Source organism: Molossus molossus, unplaced genomic scaffold (assembly GCF_014108415.1).
Source record: "Molossus molossus isolate mMolMol1 unplaced genomic scaffold, mMolMol1.p scaffold_m16_p_16, whole genome shotgun sequence".
Lineage (NCBI taxonomy): Eukaryota > Metazoa > Chordata > Mammalia > Chiroptera > Molossidae > Molossus > Molossus molossus.
The window spans coordinates 37,955,222-37,975,876 of record NW_023425351.1 but is presented as its reverse complement, the minus strand read 5'-3'; the positions used below and the strand labels follow the sequence as shown (position 1 = coordinate 37,975,876).

General features: G+C 39.2%; 1 protein-coding gene across 5 annotated transcripts in view; it reads left to right on the top strand.

The window, feature by feature from the left end:
• Nucleotides 1-11,844, top strand: part of RAD54B (RAD54 homolog B) — a 97,908-nt gene extending 86,064 nt beyond the window's left edge. For all 5 annotated transcript variants that reach the window (XM_036263964.1, XM_036263966.1, XM_036263965.1 and 2 more), the window contains 4 exons: nucleotides 3,310-3,571; nucleotides 4,975-5,041; nucleotides 5,226-5,426; nucleotides 11,449-11,844. In XM_036263964.1, coding sequence (XP_036119857.1) covers nucleotides 3,310-3,571; nucleotides 4,975-5,041; nucleotides 5,226-5,426; nucleotides 11,449-11,666 — 748 coding nt within the window. In that variant the 3' untranslated portion in view covers nucleotides 11,667-11,844. The remainder of the gene's footprint in view (nucleotides 1-3,309; nucleotides 3,572-4,974; nucleotides 5,042-5,225; nucleotides 5,427-11,448) is intronic.
• Nucleotides 11,845-20,655: the final 8,811 nt, after the last annotated feature.

The window sequence follows — 20,655 nt, the reverse complement described above, 5'->3', positions numbered from 1 at the left end:
TACATTAAAAAAACAAAAAACCCCTAGAGATGTCTTTTGGTATATAACATCTCACTTGTGCCTTACTCTCTTTCAGAATCCTCCTTTTACTGTCCCTTAACTGTTGATACTTCTTAAGGTTTTCTCTGTAGCTTCCTTCCTACTCTGAGCACCCTCCCTGGGTCATCTGTACTCCTCATAGTTTTAACCATCACCCATATATTCCAAGTCTGTCTAGTTTCCACATCCTTCTTTCTAACTGTTTAATGGACATCTAAATCTATCCTGATGTCCTGTCAGACTTTAAGCTTCATATGTCCCAAAGCAGCTAAAAACACCATGAAATTATGGCTTTTTCTTAATTGGGCCTTCACTGGGTTCCTGTAGATCTTAGATTTCCAGAGCTCCTACAAAGTTCTTTTCGTCAGTTTCCAGGTGTTGACCTGGAGTGTCTTAGTCCAGTGACATCTTGCTGATATCACTTGTCTTATGATTTTTGACATTATCTAATGACCACCTCTTATGATTCATGAGAATTTAGCACTCTTATGTCCTCCCTTCATCTTCCATCTTTCCAAGACAGTTACATAACTTCTGGTTAAATTAATATTTAATACTTATGGTGTTACAACTAAGTTGTTTTTACTGCTCGGACAGATAGCTTTCATGATTACATTTCCTTTCTTGAACAACTTCCTCTCCTGGAGCCATTATTGCCTTTTACCCATCTCCCCATTTGCTTTATTCTTTGTATTAAAAAGTTTTCCTATGCTTGTTAGTACCTTTCAGTACTAAGTTTCTAAGTTGTCAGTCTCTAAGTTTCTTTGTATTTTCTTTGTCTTTCCCCTTGCAGTCCTCTGCCCTCCTGCTGCCATTTGAACTGGTTATTCTCTGATCTTCCTTCATGGCCGCCTTCCTGGAACTTTGCTTAACAGTCACCTATAAATTTCTTTTTTTCTTTTCTGTGTTGGATCTCCTGATTCCTGTGTCACGTTTTGCTGGAGCACATTCTGTAGTAGCTTCCTAAGAAAGAGATGATAGGAGGTAAATACTTTAGACTTATTTCCTGTCTGAAACTCTCTTTATTCTACCCTAGCACTTGACAACTAGCCTGGTTATAAGGTTCTAGATTGAAATAGTGTTCTCTTAGGATTTTGAAGGATTGCTTTATATGTATTCTAGCTTTCAGAGTTGTTTGGAGAAGTCTGGTGCCTTTCTGATTTCCATTCTTTGCAAGTAACTTGTGTTTTCTTCATGAAAGCTCTAGCAGCTTTTCTTTATTCCTCATAATTTGAATTAAAATCTTTAATATGGATCATTTTTTCATTTACTGAGTTGGGAACTTTTTAGTAGGTCTTTTTAATCTGAAGATCCTCATGTCTGGGAAATTTCTGTTTGTCTTTCTCTCTCTCTCCTCCCCCCTGCCCCCTCCCCCCCTCCCTGTCTCCTTGTCTCCCTCATTCCCAGCCTAATGTCTGTGTCCCCACTCCTTTTTTCTCTCCCCATCTCTCCTTTTACCTAAACATTTTATTTCTTTTTTGGGGATAATTTTTATCAGTCAGATATTGGACCTTATGGATTTATTCTCTAATATTTTTATCTTTTCTCTCCTATTGGTCATTACATTCCTTTTTAATCAGTATTTCTGGGCAGACTCTCTTGTTATTACCTTCCAAATTTCCAGTGAAAATTATATTTTGGCTATCATTTTAAATTTATAAGATATTTCTCTTATTCTTGATTTTTTTTTTTATTGCCCCCTCTCCTTTTGAATGTTATCTCTTACTCAAGGATATTGTTTTCTCTAAAGTTGTTTTCTGTTTCCTCATTGCTCTGTTTTATTCAGGATTCTTTTTATTTTTATTTTTTTTAATCCTCACCCAAGGACATTTTTCCATTTTTTTGTTCAGGTAGAGTGGGAGGGAGGGAGAGGAGAGAGAAACATCGATGTGAAAGGAACACATCAAGTGGCTGTCACCCACACAACCGACCAGGGCTGGGGACAAACTGCAACCGAGGTATGTGCCCTTAGCGGGAACCAAACCCGGGTCTCTCTGGACCGCAGGCCGACGCTCTAACCGCTGAGCCAAACCGGCCAGGGCTGTTTGTTTTTATTTTTAATGTTGGAAGGCTCACCTCAAATATCTGGTGATCTATGGTGTTCATTTATATTTAAGAGTGAGGTAGTAAAACATTGAATGTTCTGTGTGCATGGATAGGTCTTGTTGACTGGTCACCCTCATTGGGTAATTAGGCAGTGAGTTGGCTTTTTTACTTAGGAACTCCCTATCTCTGTGGATCTTTTCTCTGGGGTCTTTCATGTCATCTCAGAGATGAATATTCCAATAGTATCTGTCCTGGGGGGAGGGGTATAAGAGGAATGGATGCCTGGCTGCTGGTGTTCTGGGAGTTGGCAGGAAAAGGGAATGGGGATCTTATCATCCACTATGCATACTTTCATTTTGGTTAGTCATTATATTCCTGTTTTCTAAAGTTTCCTAGTCTAAGTTTCTTTGGTTTACTTTCTTCAGACAATAAACATTATAGCATTTGAGAAAGAAAAGTCAACTGGTTACATGGGGTAGGGCCTGGGTTCTACTTACCAGTGCTCTTATGAGAGCTCCAGTCTCCTCCTGAGGTACCTTAAGAAGATTGTGGGGTGAATGAACTTGCAATTGTTTCTTATTGGGATCTCTCTCTTCTGGCACTTAAGTTTCACCTCCTCTGTACTCATAAGTAGGTCACTATTTCATCATTCTCTGTTTTTGTATATAAACGTCTCTTTAAAAAAAAAAAAGTCATGCCCTGGCCGGTTTGGCTCAGTGGTTAGAGCGTCAGCCCGCGGTCCAGAGAGACCTGGGTTCGGTTCCCGCTAAGGTCACGTACCTCGGTTGCAGTTTGTCCCCGGCCCTGGCTGGGTCATGTGGGTGGCAACCACTTGATGTGTCCCTTTCACATTGATGTTTTTCTCTCTCTCCCTCCCACTCTATCTGAACAAAAAATGGAAAAATGTCCTCAGGTGAGGATTAAAAAAAAAAAGTCAAAGATAGAGTTTGTTTTTCTGTTTTTCATTCTCCTGCTGTTTTTAGGGTGACTTCATAGAGGTGAAGAAGGCTGAAAAGTATTTACTTCACTGTCTTAAAACTGGAAGTCTCTTAGGTATTGATTTTAAAATTGAATTTGAAGGAGAACCTGTGTTTTGATGTATATAGTCATTGTTGCATGTTCTATAAATATCAGTGATAATATTGTTTGTTATTTTCCTTTAATTAAAATAATCTAATATTGTCTTTAAATTATATATATCAAGTCTTTCTTTTTGATTGACAGGGTGGTATTGGTATCCAACTACACACAAACCTTGAACATTTTACAAGAAGTATGCAAGCGTCATGGATATGCTTATACAAGACTTGATGGACAAACACCAATCTCTCAAAGGCAGCAGATTGTTGATGGCTTCAATAGTAAATACTCTTCTGATTTTATTTTTTTATTAAGTTCAAAAGCTGGTGGTGTGGGACTTAACCTTATTGGAGGATCTCACTTAGTTCTCTATGACATTGATTGGAATCCAGCCACTGATATCCAGGTAGGACTATTTTTTATGCATTAAATAAACATTATAGAATGCCTACTGGGGATATACCTGCGGGGGATACAAAGATGATGATGTATGATAACTGCTGCGTTTTGAGCCCGTATTTTGTATTGGGCACTCTGCTAAGTGCTTTACATCTTTTCTGTCTTCACACTAATCCTTGTAAGTTTAGATAACCCTGTTTTGCTGCAGATGAAGATATGGAAGCTTGTTCTAGGTCCCAAAGCTTATAAGAGGCAGAGCCAGGATTCAAACCCTATGTCTCTAGGCTCAAATTTACTGCACAGTTGGGACTTCAGGATGTTTATGACCATCAGGGGAAGACAATAAAGTATTATAGATGCTATGATCAATGTGCAGAGTACAGTGAAGATATAAAATTAGCTTATTTAGTAAAATTTCAGAAGAAGCCTTTGGTTTTCTTCAGAATATAGTACATCTTTATGTATTTTGAGATTTCTACTTACAGATTTGCACCTCAGTTGTTACTATAGTGAAAAGATACAGACTAAAATCAGTAAAGGTAAAAAGTATATAGGGCAGAGTCCAGAAGAGACCAGGCACAAACTTCTAGTTTTCCTACTGGAGTTGTGAGTTATAATGGCCAACACTCAATTCTCCTAGCACCAGTGAGTGACAGTACATATGGAGCATTGTCAAACAGAGAAGCTCATTTGTATCGTGGTGTCCAGAGTTTCTCTTGGAGGTTGGTTATGTAGGTATGAAGTTCTTGAGTGACGACCTTAGGTATTCAGTCTCCAATCCCACCAGAGGTCAAACTAACTGGCCATGGCCCAAGGTCCTCACCTTAATCACATTGTTAGCATAAACTAGTGTGGCACAAGGCCCCAGGTAAACAGGCAGGATGTTTCAAGGGCTTAGAGGCTATCTCCTAGGAGCTGGTTGGAAGGCCAGACTTTCTTTGAAATGTATGGAGTTTGAACATCAACTCTTTACTGTATAGTATCACTGATCTTAAAACCACAAGGAACTGCCTAGAACCTGAACTGATTGCAGGTCTTCTCAGGATTCCTTAGGGATGAATAATGAGCTGCTTGGACTGGGAATAAACCCTCCATGCTCATGCTACATGTGATTCTTTGCCTTCTTGCTGTCTAAACTCACTGTGCCATTCATTGATGCAGATAGACCCTCTCACTTTGCTGACACTCTTGTAGTTATTTTACAGTACCACAGTGGGTATCCATCCCTTTCTTTTTCTCAGGAAAAAGATATGAAATGGAGAATGCTTTGGCATGCCTGGGCTTTGTTTTTTTTTGAAGCTATAAATAAAATCTAGAATTGCTAATCTTAAATGTATTAATGCAAATTGCTTATGTGGAAAAGGCTATTGGTTTCAACTGTACTCTCAGAATTCTCATTTATTTTCTAAGGCAATGTCTAGAGTGTGGAGAGATGGTCAGAAACATCCTGTACATATTTACAGACTTCTAACCACAGGTAATAAACTTTCAATGTGCCAAACAATGTATTCCCTTTGAATAATTAAATTTTTATTGTTGTTAATTTGTGCTTCAGTGTGAGGAATTGTTCTTTTGTTAACTAGTATGCTAGAAATATTTTACCCTACAGAAATAACAGGCATAAAGATCTGGAGTAAATCTAATGTATGTTTTCTCTTCAGGTACAATAGAAGAAAAAATCTATCAAAGGCAGATCAGTAAGCAAGGTCTTTCTGGGGCAGTTGTAGACCTAACCAAGACAAGTGAACACATCCAGTTTTCAGTAGAGGAACTTAAAGATTTGTTTACATTACATGAAAGTTCACATTGTGTCACTCATGACCTGCTTGACTGTGAATGTACAAGAGAACAAGATCATACAGGTTTGTTGTATTTTAATTCTGTTTTGATGGTAAAATTAATTTGTCTCTCTTCAGCAGTTGAAAATATTTAAATATAGAATAGAGAAATCTTTCAAATCCTGGTATAATGGCTTCAAAATTAGAAAAATGTTTTTAGTCCTTATTTCTATTTCACTAAAAGCACACTTGACAGAATAATCTTACTCTTTGTTTATTTTGTTTAGACCTTAATCATAAAGGGGACATACTTTCTGAGGTGGTTAGCATGGGCCACCATACTTCCCAGCACTTGATGAATTGCTACTGCTGGTTAAGTGAAGCTAGAAATGTCAGTCTTCTATAATCAACATCATTCAAGTAGAAAATGGATCATAAATAGGACTTGAGCAAGCAATGTTCGAGAGTTTCACGTCGCTTGATATATTGACTAGGTTTAGGAGGTTAGACTTTACAAGACTGACATGGAAACTTTATATTTCATATAAATTAATATTTGATTCCCTGTTGTATGGTTTCTATTTTAACAATTTCTGCTTTTATTTTATCTTCTCTTACTTTTTCATTGTATTTACTCTCTCCTTTTTCGTATTTTTCAAATTGAATGCTTAGCTTAATGCTTTTCTTTTTTTTTAAACTCATTTGTATTGTTGAATGTGTTACAGATGTCCCCCTTTTTATCCCCATTGATCCCCCTCCTCCCCAATCCCACCCCCTCCTGTCTTCCCCACACTATTGTCGGTGTTCCTTGATTATGCATATATGCATAGAAGTTCTTTGGTTTATCTCATCCCGCCCTCCCTTCCTCCTTCCCTTTGAGGTTCATCAGTCTAACAGCCAATTTGTACTTCTTAATTCTTTCATCTTTTTCACCCATCCCTCCAGTCCCCACCCATCCTGCAAGCACCAAAAAGTTCTCTGTATCTACGAGTCTGTTTCTGTTCTGCTTGCTCATTTGGTTTGTAGATTCAATTGTTGATAGATATGTATGATTTGCCATTTTATTCATATTTTTGTTCTTCTCCTTCAAGAAGACCCTTCAACATTTTATATAATACTGGTTTGTTGGTGATGAACTCCTTTAGCTTTTTCTTGTCTGGGAAACTTGATATGTCTATTGATTATAAATTATAGCTTTGCAGGATAATGTAATCTTGGTTGTAGGTTGTTGCTTTTCATCACTTTGAATATCTTGCCACTCCCTTCTGGCCTGCAAAGTTTCTTTTGAGAAATCAGCTAATAGTTTTATGGGAGCTCCTTTGTAGGTAACTAACTGATTTTCTTTTGTTGCTTTTAATATTCTGTCTTTGTCTTTAAACTTTGGCACTTTGTCTTGGTATGGACCTCTTCGGGTTCTTCCTGTTTGGGACCCTTTGTGCTTCCTGGACTTGTATATCTATTTCCTTCACCAAAACTTCACCAGGGAAGTTTTCTGTCTTTATTTTGTTTTCAAATAGGTTTTCAATTCTTTTTTTTTTTAATGTTTATTGTTGGATGTAAAATGTATTACAGATGTTCCACATTTTTCCACCATTGACCCCCTTCTCCCCAGTCCCACCCCCCTCTCACCTTTTCCCACACTATTGTCTGTGTCCATTGGTTATGCATATAAGACCTTTGGTTTATTTCTTCCCATCCCCCCAACCCCTTTCCCTTTGAGGTTTATCAGTCTAGCAATGAATTTGTACTTCTTAATCCCTTCACCTTTTTCACCCATTCCCCCAACCCCTCTCCCAACTGGCAACCAACAAAATGTTCTCTGTATCTATGAGAATGTTTCTGTTCTACCTGTTCATTTTGTTTGTAGATTCCATTGTTGATAGATATGTATTCATTGCCATTTTGTTTGTTCATACATTTTATCTTTTTCTTCAAAAAGACCCTTTATCATTTCATATAATAACGGTTTGGTAGTGATGAACTCCTTTAACTTTTTCTTGTCTGGGAAAGTCTTTATATGGCCATCGATTCTAAATGACAGCTTTGCAGGATAGAGTAATCTTGGTTGTAGGTTCTTGCTTTTCATCACTCTGAATATTTCTTGCCACTCCCTTCTGGCCTGCAAAGTTTCTTTTGAGAAATTAGCTGACAGCCTAATGGGAACTCCCTTGTAGGTAACTAGCTGCCTTTCTCTTGCTGCTTTTAAGATTCTCTCTTTGTCTTGAATCTTTTGCATTTTGATGATGATGTGTCTTGGTGTGGGCCTCTTGGGGTTCATCTTGTTTGGGACTCTCTGTGCTTTTTGGACTTGTATGTCTGTTTCCTTCACCAAGTTAGGAAAGTTTTCTGCCATTATTGTTTCAAACAGGCTTTCGATTTCTTGTTCTCGCTCTTCTCCTTCTGGCACCCCCAAGATGCGAATGTTGGCACGCTTGAAGTTGTCCCAGAGGCTCCTTACATTATCCTCATTTTTTTGGATTCTTTTTTCTTTTTGCTGTTCTGATTGGGCATTTTTTGCTTCCTTATATTCCAAATCAATGGTTTGCTCCTTGGATTTACGTACTCTATTATTGAAGCTGTGTAAATTATTCTTTATTTCAGTTAATGCCTCCTTCAATTCTAACTTTGTATCCATGATTTCTAACTGGTCCTTTTTTATGCTCTTGAGGCACTCCCTAAGTTCACTGAGGTTCTCACTAAGTTCATTGAGCATCCTTATAAGCAGTATTTTGAACTCAGTATCTGTTAGGTTGCTTATCTCCATTTCGCTTAGTTCTTTTCTTGGGGTTTTGTTCTGTTCTTTCATTTGGGACCTGTTTCTTTGTCTCCTCATTTTGGCTGCCTCCCTGTGTTTGTTTCAGTGTATTACTTAATGAGAGGTATAGGGCTCGCTGAGACCAGATGCTGCTCGTTTGAGAGATTGTAGGAAAATCTGAAGCAGGTTCCGAGACGGGCCAATCCTATGGTAAAACCACCGGAAACAGCTTAGGTAGGCCTGAAGATTGGGTGGGGCAGGGCCTCAGGGAATCACCAGAGTGGGGCAAACAGTGTGAGCCAGGTTGCTAGAGTCCCAGATATGGTAGCCATTTGCCAGCCTCATGGGGAAGGGCTCACCAAAGGAACAATGGCCTCCCACAGCAAGTCTGTCCAGGAGAAAGCTGCCGCTCCAGCTCTCGCCCCAGCTCTCGCCCCAATGCTGAACAATTCAATTCTTCCCTGTATATCTTTGGTGCCTTTCAAGCTGCCTCCCCTTCGCACTGGAGCCCAGAAGGAGTGAGTCTGAGTAAGTCTGTGTACGGGCCCTTTAAGAGGAGCTGCCTGGGGCTCTAGCAGCGTCAGCCTCCCTGAGCCTCAGTTTCCGCTGGTTTTACAGCCAGAAGTGATGGGGATTCTCTTCCTGGCGCTGGGACCCTGGGCTGGGTGCCTGGTGTGGGACAGGGACCCCTTGCTCCTCAAGGAGGACCTTCCCAGCCAAGGTGTCCTGATTATTATCCACCACACTTGGGTGTGGAACCAGCCCATCGCACCTCCACCCCTCCTACCAGCCTCGATGTGGCTTCTTTAATTTTGTAGTTGTAGGACTTCCATTCAGCTTGATGTCAGGTGGTTCTGAATGATGGTTGTTCTGTAGTTTAGTTGTAATTTTGATGTGGTTGTGGGAGGAGGTGAGACCTTATTTACCTACAAAGCCATCTTGATCGGAAGTATATATTGGCTTTCTTATAGTACTTGTCTGATGTGTCTTTTCTCATTCTTTTAACATAAATATTTCTGTGTTCTTATGTTTTAGGTATATCTTTTGTTAATAACATAAAGCTGGATTTTCTTTTTTATCTAGTCTGATGTTCTTTTTTTTTTTTTTTTTTTTTATCCTCACCCGAGGACATTTTTGCATTTATCTTCAGATAGAGCAGGAGGTAGAGAGGGAAGAAGAGAGAGAGAGAGAGAAACATCAGTGTGAGAGAAACACATCAACTGGTTGCCACCCACTTGACCCCAACCGGGGCCGGGGACAAACTGCAACCAATTTATGTGCCCTTAGCGTACATCGGGACTCTCTGGTCCATGGGCTGACACTCTGACTGCTGAGCCAAACTGGCCAGGACCAGTCTGATGTTCTTTTAAACTACAGCATTTAATCATTTACATTTATTATAATTATTGACATATTTTGATTCATTTCTGTCTTTTAATTTTTTTTTCTAACAAGGGCCTATTATTGGTAAACTTTCTCAGTCTTTGATTTTTCAAATTGTATTTGTTTTTTTTCTTCTCTCAAGTGCAATGTTTGCTAGGTTTACAATACTAGTTGATAGGATTTTTTCTTAATATTTTGAAAGTATTGTTTGCTAGATTCTCAAAGCAATCTTGTCTTTTCTTAAAACTTATTATTTGAACATTGACAGAATTTTGATGATATTAAGGAAACTCAATTTTCTTAGATGTGATAGAGTTTAATGTGTAGTCTTAATCTTTTATAAATGCAGAGTGAAATATTTACAGTGAAGTGATATATGCTGTATATTTAATAATAAGGAAGTGCAGAAAGTGGGATCTAAGTAAAACAGGATTGGTTCTTAGTTGATAGTTACTGAAGGTAGGGGATATAAACCTATAGGTTATGTTTTCTGTCTTGTCATATATTTGAAATTTCTTATGAAATGGTAAGGAAATTAAACCTTCAATAGCTTTCATTGCTTTTAGGCTAAAGACTAAAATCTTTGAAGTGGCAAGTTAGAGTAGGGTTAAGTTCTGTAACTTAAGAAACTAAAAGAGCACAGTGGCCTACTACAACAGAAGTATATTTTTCACTCTAATGTAACAGGTCACATAGTAGTAACATAATGGACAGACAGCCCTCTGTAAGGTTATTTAGTGATCCAGGCTTCTTCCATTTCAGGCTCTACCATCTCCTTAGGTATTAGAGTTCTCTTCCGGGATCCCTGCATCTGCCCGCCAGCAGGTGAGAGGAGAGAAAGTAGAAAACCATGTGGTGGAGGAGATTTTTATAGGCCAAGCCTAGAACTGCCATAGATCACTTCCATCCAAATTCCATAGGCTAGACTCAGTGATTGCATCTAACTGTAATGGAGGCTGGGAAATGTAGCTAGTGCCCTAGCAAAGAGAAATGGATTTAATGAATAACTGCAGGCCTCTTCCAGTCATGATTTGATTATAGCATTTCGCATACTCCAGCCCTCGAATGTGTGCTTCACCTTGCATTACCCAACTTCTTTTCTTGCATTATTTTCTGCCTTTGCTCTCTAGGCTCTAATTGCATTAGGTTCCTATCAGTCCCTCAGTTGTGCTGTATGTTCCTCTTTTTCATAGCCTAAAATCTCCCTTTCCTGGAATGCTTTACCTTCTTTCCTTATCTAGTTCTTGCCTTCTCATTTTTCAGTCTTAATAAAACAAATTGGGGCGGGAAGAGATAAACCAAAAAACTTATATGCATATAGGCATAACCAACGGACACAGACAGTAGTGCAGTGAAAAAATGGAGGGATGTCTGTAATACTTTCAACAATAAAGATAAAAAAATTAAAAAACAAAAAGTCAGTTTATCTTGTTATATGTTCTCAGATCCCTGTATCTTATATATCCCCTGTTTATATACCTTTACCTCTGTTTATAATACAGGTCCCTAGTTCATTATGTTCAATTTTGAAATCTAGAAAACTTGCAAGACTAAAACTTGTTTTATCTTTATAAATTTGCAACAAACTCATTTGGTGGCCAAAACTTTACTGAAATTGATGTGAATTTATCAATAATCTTTAACCCATTTCATAGTACTAGTCATTGAGCTGCTGCAGAATATTAATGGACTTGATTATGGAGTGCTGTCCCAGATTGTTCCAATTATATTCTGAATATGGAAATATATCTAGTCTCAAAGGTTTTAGAAAAGGGATTGCAGACCTGTAGCATATCTCTTTGGATGATTATTTGTTTAATGTGTATGTCTCCACTGGACCATAAGGTCCTTGAAATCAGAGAATGAAGTGTAATAAATTGCATAAGTTTGTTATATCATAAAATAAAAAAGTATTGTATATAATAGAATATTGATTGGCTTAAGGATTTTCCCATTCTTTTACTGCAGGTGATTCCTTGGAAGAATTCCCTCTGTCTAGAAAGTGTCAGCTTGGTCCTCATCACAAGAAGTCTGACTCCCTGAAACCTCTCTCCATGTCACAGCTGAAGCAATGGAAACATTTTCCTGGAGATCATTGCAATCTTCAAGATCCTTTTCTTGAAAGAATAAGAGAAAATGTGTCATTCTTTTTTCAGAATATAACCAATCAAACTACTACTCTATAATGAAAGATCACTTCATGACATTTTTTTGCCCCCTTTACAAAATAACAGTAATTAAATATAAATTTTGAAAACTAATAGAATTCTTTACATTCCAATTAAAAATTTGTTGCAAAATGTATCATTGTTTTGATACACAGTCAGCTGTTGTTTAATTTTTTTGTACACTTAAGTGTTGAAACATTAAAGACATCTATCATCTGATTGTTTATTAATAATTTCATAATTAATGTACTTTTATCAAGTATCCACTAAGGAATATTAAAAAAGGTAAAATACCTGTCTTGGGGAAATCTAGTCTGATTAGGAATGTTAGATACAGACGTTTCAGATCTTGATAAATTTAAACTGTAGCTCAAGGGAGTAAGAGACCCAGACTGGAATTGCAGATGCTGAAGAAGTTGGAGGTAATAGTTGCTACAGGGCAGATTGAGTGTGATGGTCAGTGAGTTGGTCAGCAGGAGATGAAGGATGATGGGACGCTTTAGAGCGCTAATTCCTCATCTGAGACCTCAGACTCATGGGGCACTGACATGAAGTCTATAAAGCTATATTCACCAAACATTGTACAGTGAATAAATTTTCAACTATTATTTTGAGGGTGTCTGTAGTAATTTTTGACATTAAGAGTTTTGAAAGAGCATGGAGAGACCTGGAGAGTATTATGCTAAGAGAAATAAGGCAGAAAAAGAAAAGAACTGCATGATTTCACTCACATATGAGATATAAAACAAAAACTTGTCGACACAAACAGCATGTGGTGGTCACCAGAAGGAGGCGGGTGAGGGGTAGGGGTGAAGGAGGCCTAATATATTTTGATAGAAGATGATCTGACTCTGGATGGTGGGCACACAGTGCAATGTACAGATCTTGTAACATAGAAATCCACATACCTAAAACCTATTTCATTCTATTAACCAATGTCACCTGATAAATTGAATAAAAATAAACAGTGTAACATCACAGGTTAAATGTGTATAACATAGCACTGAGTGCGAGTTGAAACACATTTCAACATCTTATCCCTCATACTTGCTGTTATCTTTATGAAAATATTTCATACACATAGGTGTGTATATTTTCACAGAACAATAGAAATAACATTTTATAATTGATGCAGTCGATTTCATTGCACTACCCATTCTGCCCAGATTGCTCAGATTAACCATCAAACTCTCAAGACATAATAGGCTGCATCCAGCTTTAGTTTACTTATCTTTAAAGAAGCATACAGGACAGGCAACTAGAAAGCATATATTGCAAAAGCAGAGTAGAATTTTTATGAGTTCAGGGAAGGCTTTCAAATGTCCCACTTGTTCTGCATTTGGGATACATGTGTTTATGGCAGAAAAAAACTGAGTCATCAGCTCTAGATTTCTTGAATCTTTTTTTTTTTAATCTTCACTCAATATTTTCCCACCTATTTTTAGACATAGTAGGAGAGAGAGAGAAACCTCGATGTGAGAGAGACACATCGACTGATTGCCTCTCACATGGTCCCGACCAGGGCTGGGGACTGAACTGCAACCAAGGCATGTGCCCTTGACCAGAATCGAACCCACGAATCTTTGGTCCACAGGCTGACACTCTAACTGCTGAGCCAACCTGGCCAGGGGTCATTGAGAAATAAAACATTTTAATATTGGGAAATAAAACAAAGTGAATATGGAGGCCATGATATCTTTTATTATTGATAACTAGTTAATGTACTTGGCTTGTGGTCTGTTATCAAAGTGTGCTTAACACTGAACTCTGTCCAGTCCACCAGGAAATGCTTCCCTGGTAAGCTTTATGATGTGGAGGCACAGAGGAGAGTTTGTGCTTTCTATATGCAGGTTCAGGGCTCCTTCCCAGGAGCAAGGAGGTGCAGATATTTCCTTTTTTTTTTTTTTTTTTGCATATTTTTAATGAGGTAAAGTTTAAAATAAAGTTAACTATTAAAGAATAATTTATTGAGGCATGAAATCACATGCATGAAGTCAATCATTTTAATTGGAAAGGAGGAAATGAAACTCACGGATGACATGATATTCTACATAGAAAACCCTAAAGACTCCCCCCAAATCTACTATATTTAATAAATAAATTCAACAAAGTAGCAGGATACAAAATTAACATCCAAAAATCGACGACATTTTTGAACACTCAGAGAAACACTCAGAGAGAAACTAAAAAAATCCTGTTTACCATTGCAACAAAAAAAATTAAGATACCTAGGAATATACTTAACCTGTTCTCAGAAAACTATAGGACACTGAGAAAAGAAAGAGGAAGACATAAAAAAGTGGAAGAATATATCATGTTCATGGATTAGAAGAATCAAAATTATTAAGATGTCCACACTACCAAAAAATGTACAGATTCAATGCAATCCCTATTAAAATACCAACAGCATATTTCACAGATCTAGAACAAATACTCCAAAAGTTTATATAGACTCTAAAAAGACCTCGAATAGCCAGAGCAATCTTGAAAATAGAACAAGTTGCAGGGATCACAATACTGGACATCAGGTTATACTACAAAGCCATTGTAATAAAAAACAGTCTGGTACTAACACAAGAACAGGCATATAAATAAATGAAACAGAACAGAGAACCCAGCAATCGGCCCAAGATATTATGCTCAATTAATATTCGACAAAGAAGGCAAGAGCATACAATGAAGTAAAGACAGTCTCTTCAATAAATGGTGTTGGGCCCTGGCTAGTTTGGCTCAGCGGTTAGAGCATCAGCCTGTAGACCAGAGTGTCCCGGGTTCGGTTCCCACTAAGGGCACATACCTCGGTTGCAGTTTGTCTCCGGCCCCAATTGGGGTCCTGTGGGTGGCAACCAGTCAATGTGTCTCTCTCACATCGATGTTTCTTTCTCTCTCGTCCCCTCCTCTCCCTCCTGCTCTATCTGAAGATACATGCAAAAAATGTCCTAGGGTGAGGATTAAATAAATAAATAAATAAATAAATAAATAAATAAATAAATGGTGTTGGGAAAATTGGACAGCTCCATGCAAAAAGAAAAAGAAAAAGAAACTAGACCACCAACTTACACCATACGCAAGAATAAACTCAAAATGGATAAGACCTAAATGTAACTTGTGAAACCATAAACAGCCTAGAAAAAAATGTAGGCAGCAAAATCTCAGACATTACACATGGCAAAATTTTCACTGATATGTCGCCTAGGGCAAGAGGAACAAAGGAAAAAAATAAATGAGACTACTAAAACTAAAGCTAAAAAGTTTCTGCACAGCAAAAGATACCAGCATCAAAATGAAAAAAAGAATCCACTGTATGGGAGAACATATTTGCCAGTAATACATTGGATAAGGGGTTAATATCCAAAATATATAAAGGACTCATACTATTCAACAAAAAGAAGACAAAAATCCTATTAAAAAATGGGTAGAGGACCTGAATTGACACTTCTCCAAAGAGGACATACAAATGACCAAGAGACATATGGAAAAATGCTCACCGGTTCTAATTATCAGAGAGATGCAAATTAAAACGACTCTAGGGTATCACCTCACACTTGCCAGAATGGCTGCCGTCAGCAAGTCATCAAACAACCAGTGCTGGCGAAGGTGTGGAGAAAAGGGGACTCTAGTACACCTGGTGGGAATGCAGACTGGTGCAGCCACTATGGAAAACAGTATGGTGTTTCCTCAAAGAATTAAAAATGAAACTGCCATTTGACCCAGTGATCCCATTGCTAGGAATATACCCTAAGAAGCCTGAAACACCAATCAGAAAGAATATTTGCACCCCTATGTTCATAGCAGCACTATTTACAATAGCTAAGAACTGGAAACAGCCCAAGTGTCCATCATTAGATGAGTGGATAAGAAAATTGTGGTACACAATGGAATACTATGCAGCTGTTAGAAAGAACGATCTCACCCTTTTGAGATGACATGTAGAGACCTGGAGAGTATTATGCTAAGTGAAATAAGCCAGTAAGCGAAAGACAAGTATCACATGATCTCACTTATTTGTGGAATATAATGAACAAAATAAGCTGATGAACAAACTAGATCTAGAGACCTGGAAGTAGGAAACAGACTGACAAACCTCAAAGGAAAGGGATGGTGGGGTGGTGATGGGAAGAGATAAACAAAAAACTTACACGCATATATGCACAACCAAGGGACACCTACAACAGGGCAGTGAAGGCGGGGGACGGGGCAAGAGCAGGGAGGAGGGTGTCAAGGGGGAAACAAGGAGGGACATCTGTAATACTTTCAATAATAAAGATAAATTGAAAAAAAATCATTCATTTTAAAGTGAACAATTCGGTGGCATTTAATATATTCACAGTGTTGCCTAGCCATCATCACTATCTTATTCTAGAACATTTTTATCACCCCAGAAAAATTTCACTCCTGTAAACACTTACTTCCAATGCTGGGATAGAATTTTACCATCTTGGTCCCTTTCATCATCTGCTCAAAACTACAGGCAAGGGAAGGAAGGTGACTGAACATTTAGGGTGCAGAAGAGGTCATTCTTCGGGGCTGTGGGAGGAAAGTCAGGACTGGGGAGTGATGTTGTGCTGAGCAAGGCTTCCAGTCTGACTTGCCTCTGGTGACTTCCCACCTCCCAGCTGTCAACAAACAGAAATTCCAGCAGTTTCTAATGTATGTCTGTTTTAACTCTCCATTTGTGTTAGGGTTCTCCAGAGAGGCAGAACAAATAGGGGATCAGTGTCTCTCTCCCTCTCTCTCTCTCTCTCTCTCTCTCTCTCTCTCTCTCTCTCTCTCTCTCATCTATATCTATCTATCTATCTATCTATCTATCTATCTATCTATCTATCTATCTATCTATCTTCTTTCTACCTTAGCATTTATTTATGTAATCTATCTTATTTTAAGGAATTGACTCGTGATTGTGGGAGCTGGCAGGTCTGAGTTCTGTAGGGCAAGCCAGAGCATGGAGAAGCAGGCAGAATTTCTGTTGTAATTTTGAGGCAGAATTCCTTCTTTAGAGAACCTCCATTTTTGTTCTTCATTCGTCCACCCGGAGTATGGAGGGTATTTACTTAAAGTCAACTGATTGTAAATGTTAATCATATCGAAAAAATACCTTCACAGCAACTTCTAGACTAGTGTTTGACTAAACTACTGAGCACCATAGCCTAACAAATTGACACAAAATTAACCATTACGCCATTCATTCTTATTTGTTTATAGTTAATAACACCCATGTTTTATTTACTGTGTGCCAAGAACTTTTCTAAGTCCTTAATTCATTTAATGTATTTTTGTTTATTCATGAGGATGCATTATATATGTACATGAACACAAATCTTAGTGTATGAATATAGATAATAACTTGTTAGGTTGTTCCCTAAATTCATGTCCCCCCACCCCTCAATCTCTACTTTCTGTTCTATGCATCTTTAATTAATTCATTCTTTTTTTGGATGTATCCACCTGAGTGTGTTTTTCCTGGGCTGTACTTCCCCCGCCCCTGTATTCCCAGCCTATTGGCTACCATTCTGTGACTGGGAGTGTCAGCGAATCCAAAATAACAGGGGCAGAAATGAAGCAGAGGTTTATTACTGAAGTAAATATCTGGATTGGCAGTCGAGGCTGGTGTGCTTATTTCAGTCATCAGGGACCCAGCTCCCAGCTCGGTGCTGCTCTGTCCTTACTGTGCAGTTTTCACCTTGCAGGCCAGGCTGGCTCTAGCCATCATCTCTGCATTTCAGCAGACAAGAAGGACAAGCCCTTTGCTTAAGGGCCTGTTCTTGACATTGCACACCCCACTCTAAATTACATCCCATTGGCCAGAACTAGTCACGTGCCAGGGTGGAGCTATTCTTGACAAATGTACCAATCAGATAAGTTGCTCCTTCTCCCAAGGGCTGTGGTGAATAAAGGAGCAAAGGGAGGCCGGGAGTTACATGACTTGAGCTCTCTTCACTGGAGCGGTGGAAGAGGCGCATGCCTCTAGGAGGGGCAGTCAGCACAGGCTTAGTAAGCATCAACAGATGTAGACCGTTCCCTGGACAACTGGGGATGATGGGGAGTGCGGTACCCAATAAGTTTTACACACACACACACACACACACATATACATATATATTATCCTCACCTGAGGGCATTTTTGCATTTATCTTCTAGAGCGGGAGGTAGAGAGGGAGGAGGAGAGAGAGAGAAACACTGGCGTGACAGGGACACATCAAGTGGCTGCCACCCGCACGACCCCAACCAGGGCTGGGGACAAACTGCAACTGAGGTACGTGCCCTTAGCAGGAACTGAACCTGGGACTCTCGAGTTCGCAGGCCGACGTTCTAACCGCGGAGCCAAACCGGCCAGGGCCCCAATAAGCTTTTAAAAAGTAGATTATGAGGGCTTCGTAAAGAAGGCTGCTGTACATATAGGTTAAGATTCTTTAAAAGGTATTGTTGAATTTATTTCCAAGTTGTGGATGGAGTCTGATTGTTTATACGACTGCTATGTAATCTGTCATAACGTACATGAGAGCAGCCGTAGTGCTGATAGACTGTGGCTTCTATCAACCCTTGAAAATGTTAACACAGCACGTAATGACTATTTTCTATTGTTAGTAATAAGCTTTGCCGTAGGGTACCACATTAACCTTTATTCTCTTAGTCCTGTTCATACTTTAGAATTCAATCGCTGGCCAAGTAGACATTGCCAGCTTATTATACGAAACCAGCTGCTCTCATCAACCATTAAGGAGAAGCCTCACATTTTCATCATGAGTCCTCATTAAACATGGTCGGGATGGAAATGCAGGCATATTTTCCCCAGTGTTGGCTTTTGAGATCAGGTTCTAATTCGGGTACCAGCAAAAATGGTTGCTGTGAGTGACACTCTTTTCTTCCTTTCTCACCTTTAAGCTCTCGTCCACCTAGGGGCAAAGCTAAGTTCGGACAGCTCCCAGGTGCACCAGGTCCAAGGCTGTGAGGAGGGGCCCATGGCTCTGGTATCCCAGCTGGAATAAGGGACGTGGCTCATCCCACAGAACGGCCCCTGTCGTGCTCCCTCTCAAAGGCGATGAGGAGTTTCTGAAGACGAGATAAGGAAAAGGAGGAGTGGGCAAGTGTAAGAAAGCGACAGGGAGGTGATTGGCTTGAGGCCAAAACCCTTGTTCAGCCTCTAGTCCACGGGCTACTTTATAAGACCAGGCCCTGGGCGCTCTGAACCGCTGGCTCAGTCTGGGGGTGCTTGGGGTGTCTGTGGAAGCCGTGACAATGTTCAGAGTGACGGAGCCATAATACCTAATACTGGGGTATTCATTTACAGTTATTTGGTAATTTTGCTCTTTACCACCAAAAGGAGAAAACTTCCAACTTTTCCCTCCGAACCCCATTTTCCCCTCACTGAGAGTGTTAGTCAAAATCCTGACAACGCACGACAGGTCAACATGATCTGGCCCCATTATTTGTATAACCTCATCTTCCCTTTACTACGTATACTCTGTTCTCTCTGCTCCCCTTGCTGTTCCTTGAATGTCGAGCATGCAGTGAGTAGATACTCAGCAACTGGTTGGGAACTTGAATGAAGGAGTGGCCAATGTCGTCTAATATTTCTAGAGAAACAAAGAGGAATGTGGCACAGGAAAAGACAATTGGGTGAGTACCAAGTTTTATTTGAAGTAAAGGCACTAAAAATGGCTTTTGTTATTAGTTACACATATTGTCATATTGCCTCTGGTGACAAAATTCATAGGTGTGATTAAACCCTTGAAAGGCAATTAGAAAAAAATTACTCAATTGAGAGGGTTGACCGGATGCCAAAGAGCATTGATGTCCATGCTCCCCTCCCACATACACTTGGACCACTGTTAACAGTGGAGAACCAGAGCCTTTAAAAAATATAATGAGGCCCTGGCCAGTGTGGTCTAGTTGGTTGGGCATCGTCCTGTGCAGGGCAGTGTTGCTGGTTGGATTCCCCATCAAGGCACATACCTGGGTTTCAGCTCCATTCCCGGTTGGGGTGTGCGGGAGGCAGCTGATTTATGTTGAGCTCTCACATCAATGTTTCTCTCCCTTCCTCTCTCTCTAAAAATCAATAAACTATTCTTAAAGCAAAAACAAACAAAAATCATGAGCAATAAAGAAGGCTCTGGTGTCTGTGTACTGAGATGGGATTGAGATCAATAGCCAGAGTTTTCTACCACGTAACTGTCCATGACTCTTTATAAAACTCTCTGGTTTAATAAAGTTAGTTTGAGATGTAAACCCTCCATTTCCTCCCTAGTTCTGGAACTTGCTTACCTCCAGTATTTAATTTCCATGCGGTAAATTAACCTCCAAAGTATGGAAAAACCTTTGGAGATCTTTGGTTAGGTAGCATTTGCAGACACAGGAATAATTAACATAATTTAAAATTTGATCAGACAGCAAATCATGAATGATTAATGTTCAAATAAAAAAAGGAGATATAATGAGAATCTAAATATAGGATAATAATTTAAAGATACCTATGTGAGATATCATTGAGGGACAAACACATCACTCTTTGAAGCAAAGTAGACCTTGTTGACATTCTGGTCTTCCCGGCTCCTGAATCCATGAATCTTTAGCAGCAAGGCTAGATGGGAATTCACTCTGTCCTGTCTTGTGCTGCAAGGAAGCTCCTCAGCGAGACACCCAAGGAATCGGTCCCAACCAGCATCAAGCACAGAGGCTCTGTGGCGTTGGTTACTGTCTTGACCTAGATTAGAAATGATTTCCACTAATTGCACTGGAGAACAACCTCACTCCATCATAAATATATTTAATGGTGTTACCTGGCAGGAGCAGATAATGGACAGTTGGTTTATTTCTTTGAATCTCCACAAAAGAGACATTTCAGAGCTTAAAGAGAAATCACATATACTTGATTCTTAGGAGAAATATAATTATGGAAACACCACGTCTGTCATCCATTGGGAACCACTATGCTGTACACCTGAAACTCATATAAAATAATACTGAATGTCAACTATAACTGACAGAAACAAATAAAAGAGAACGCTGC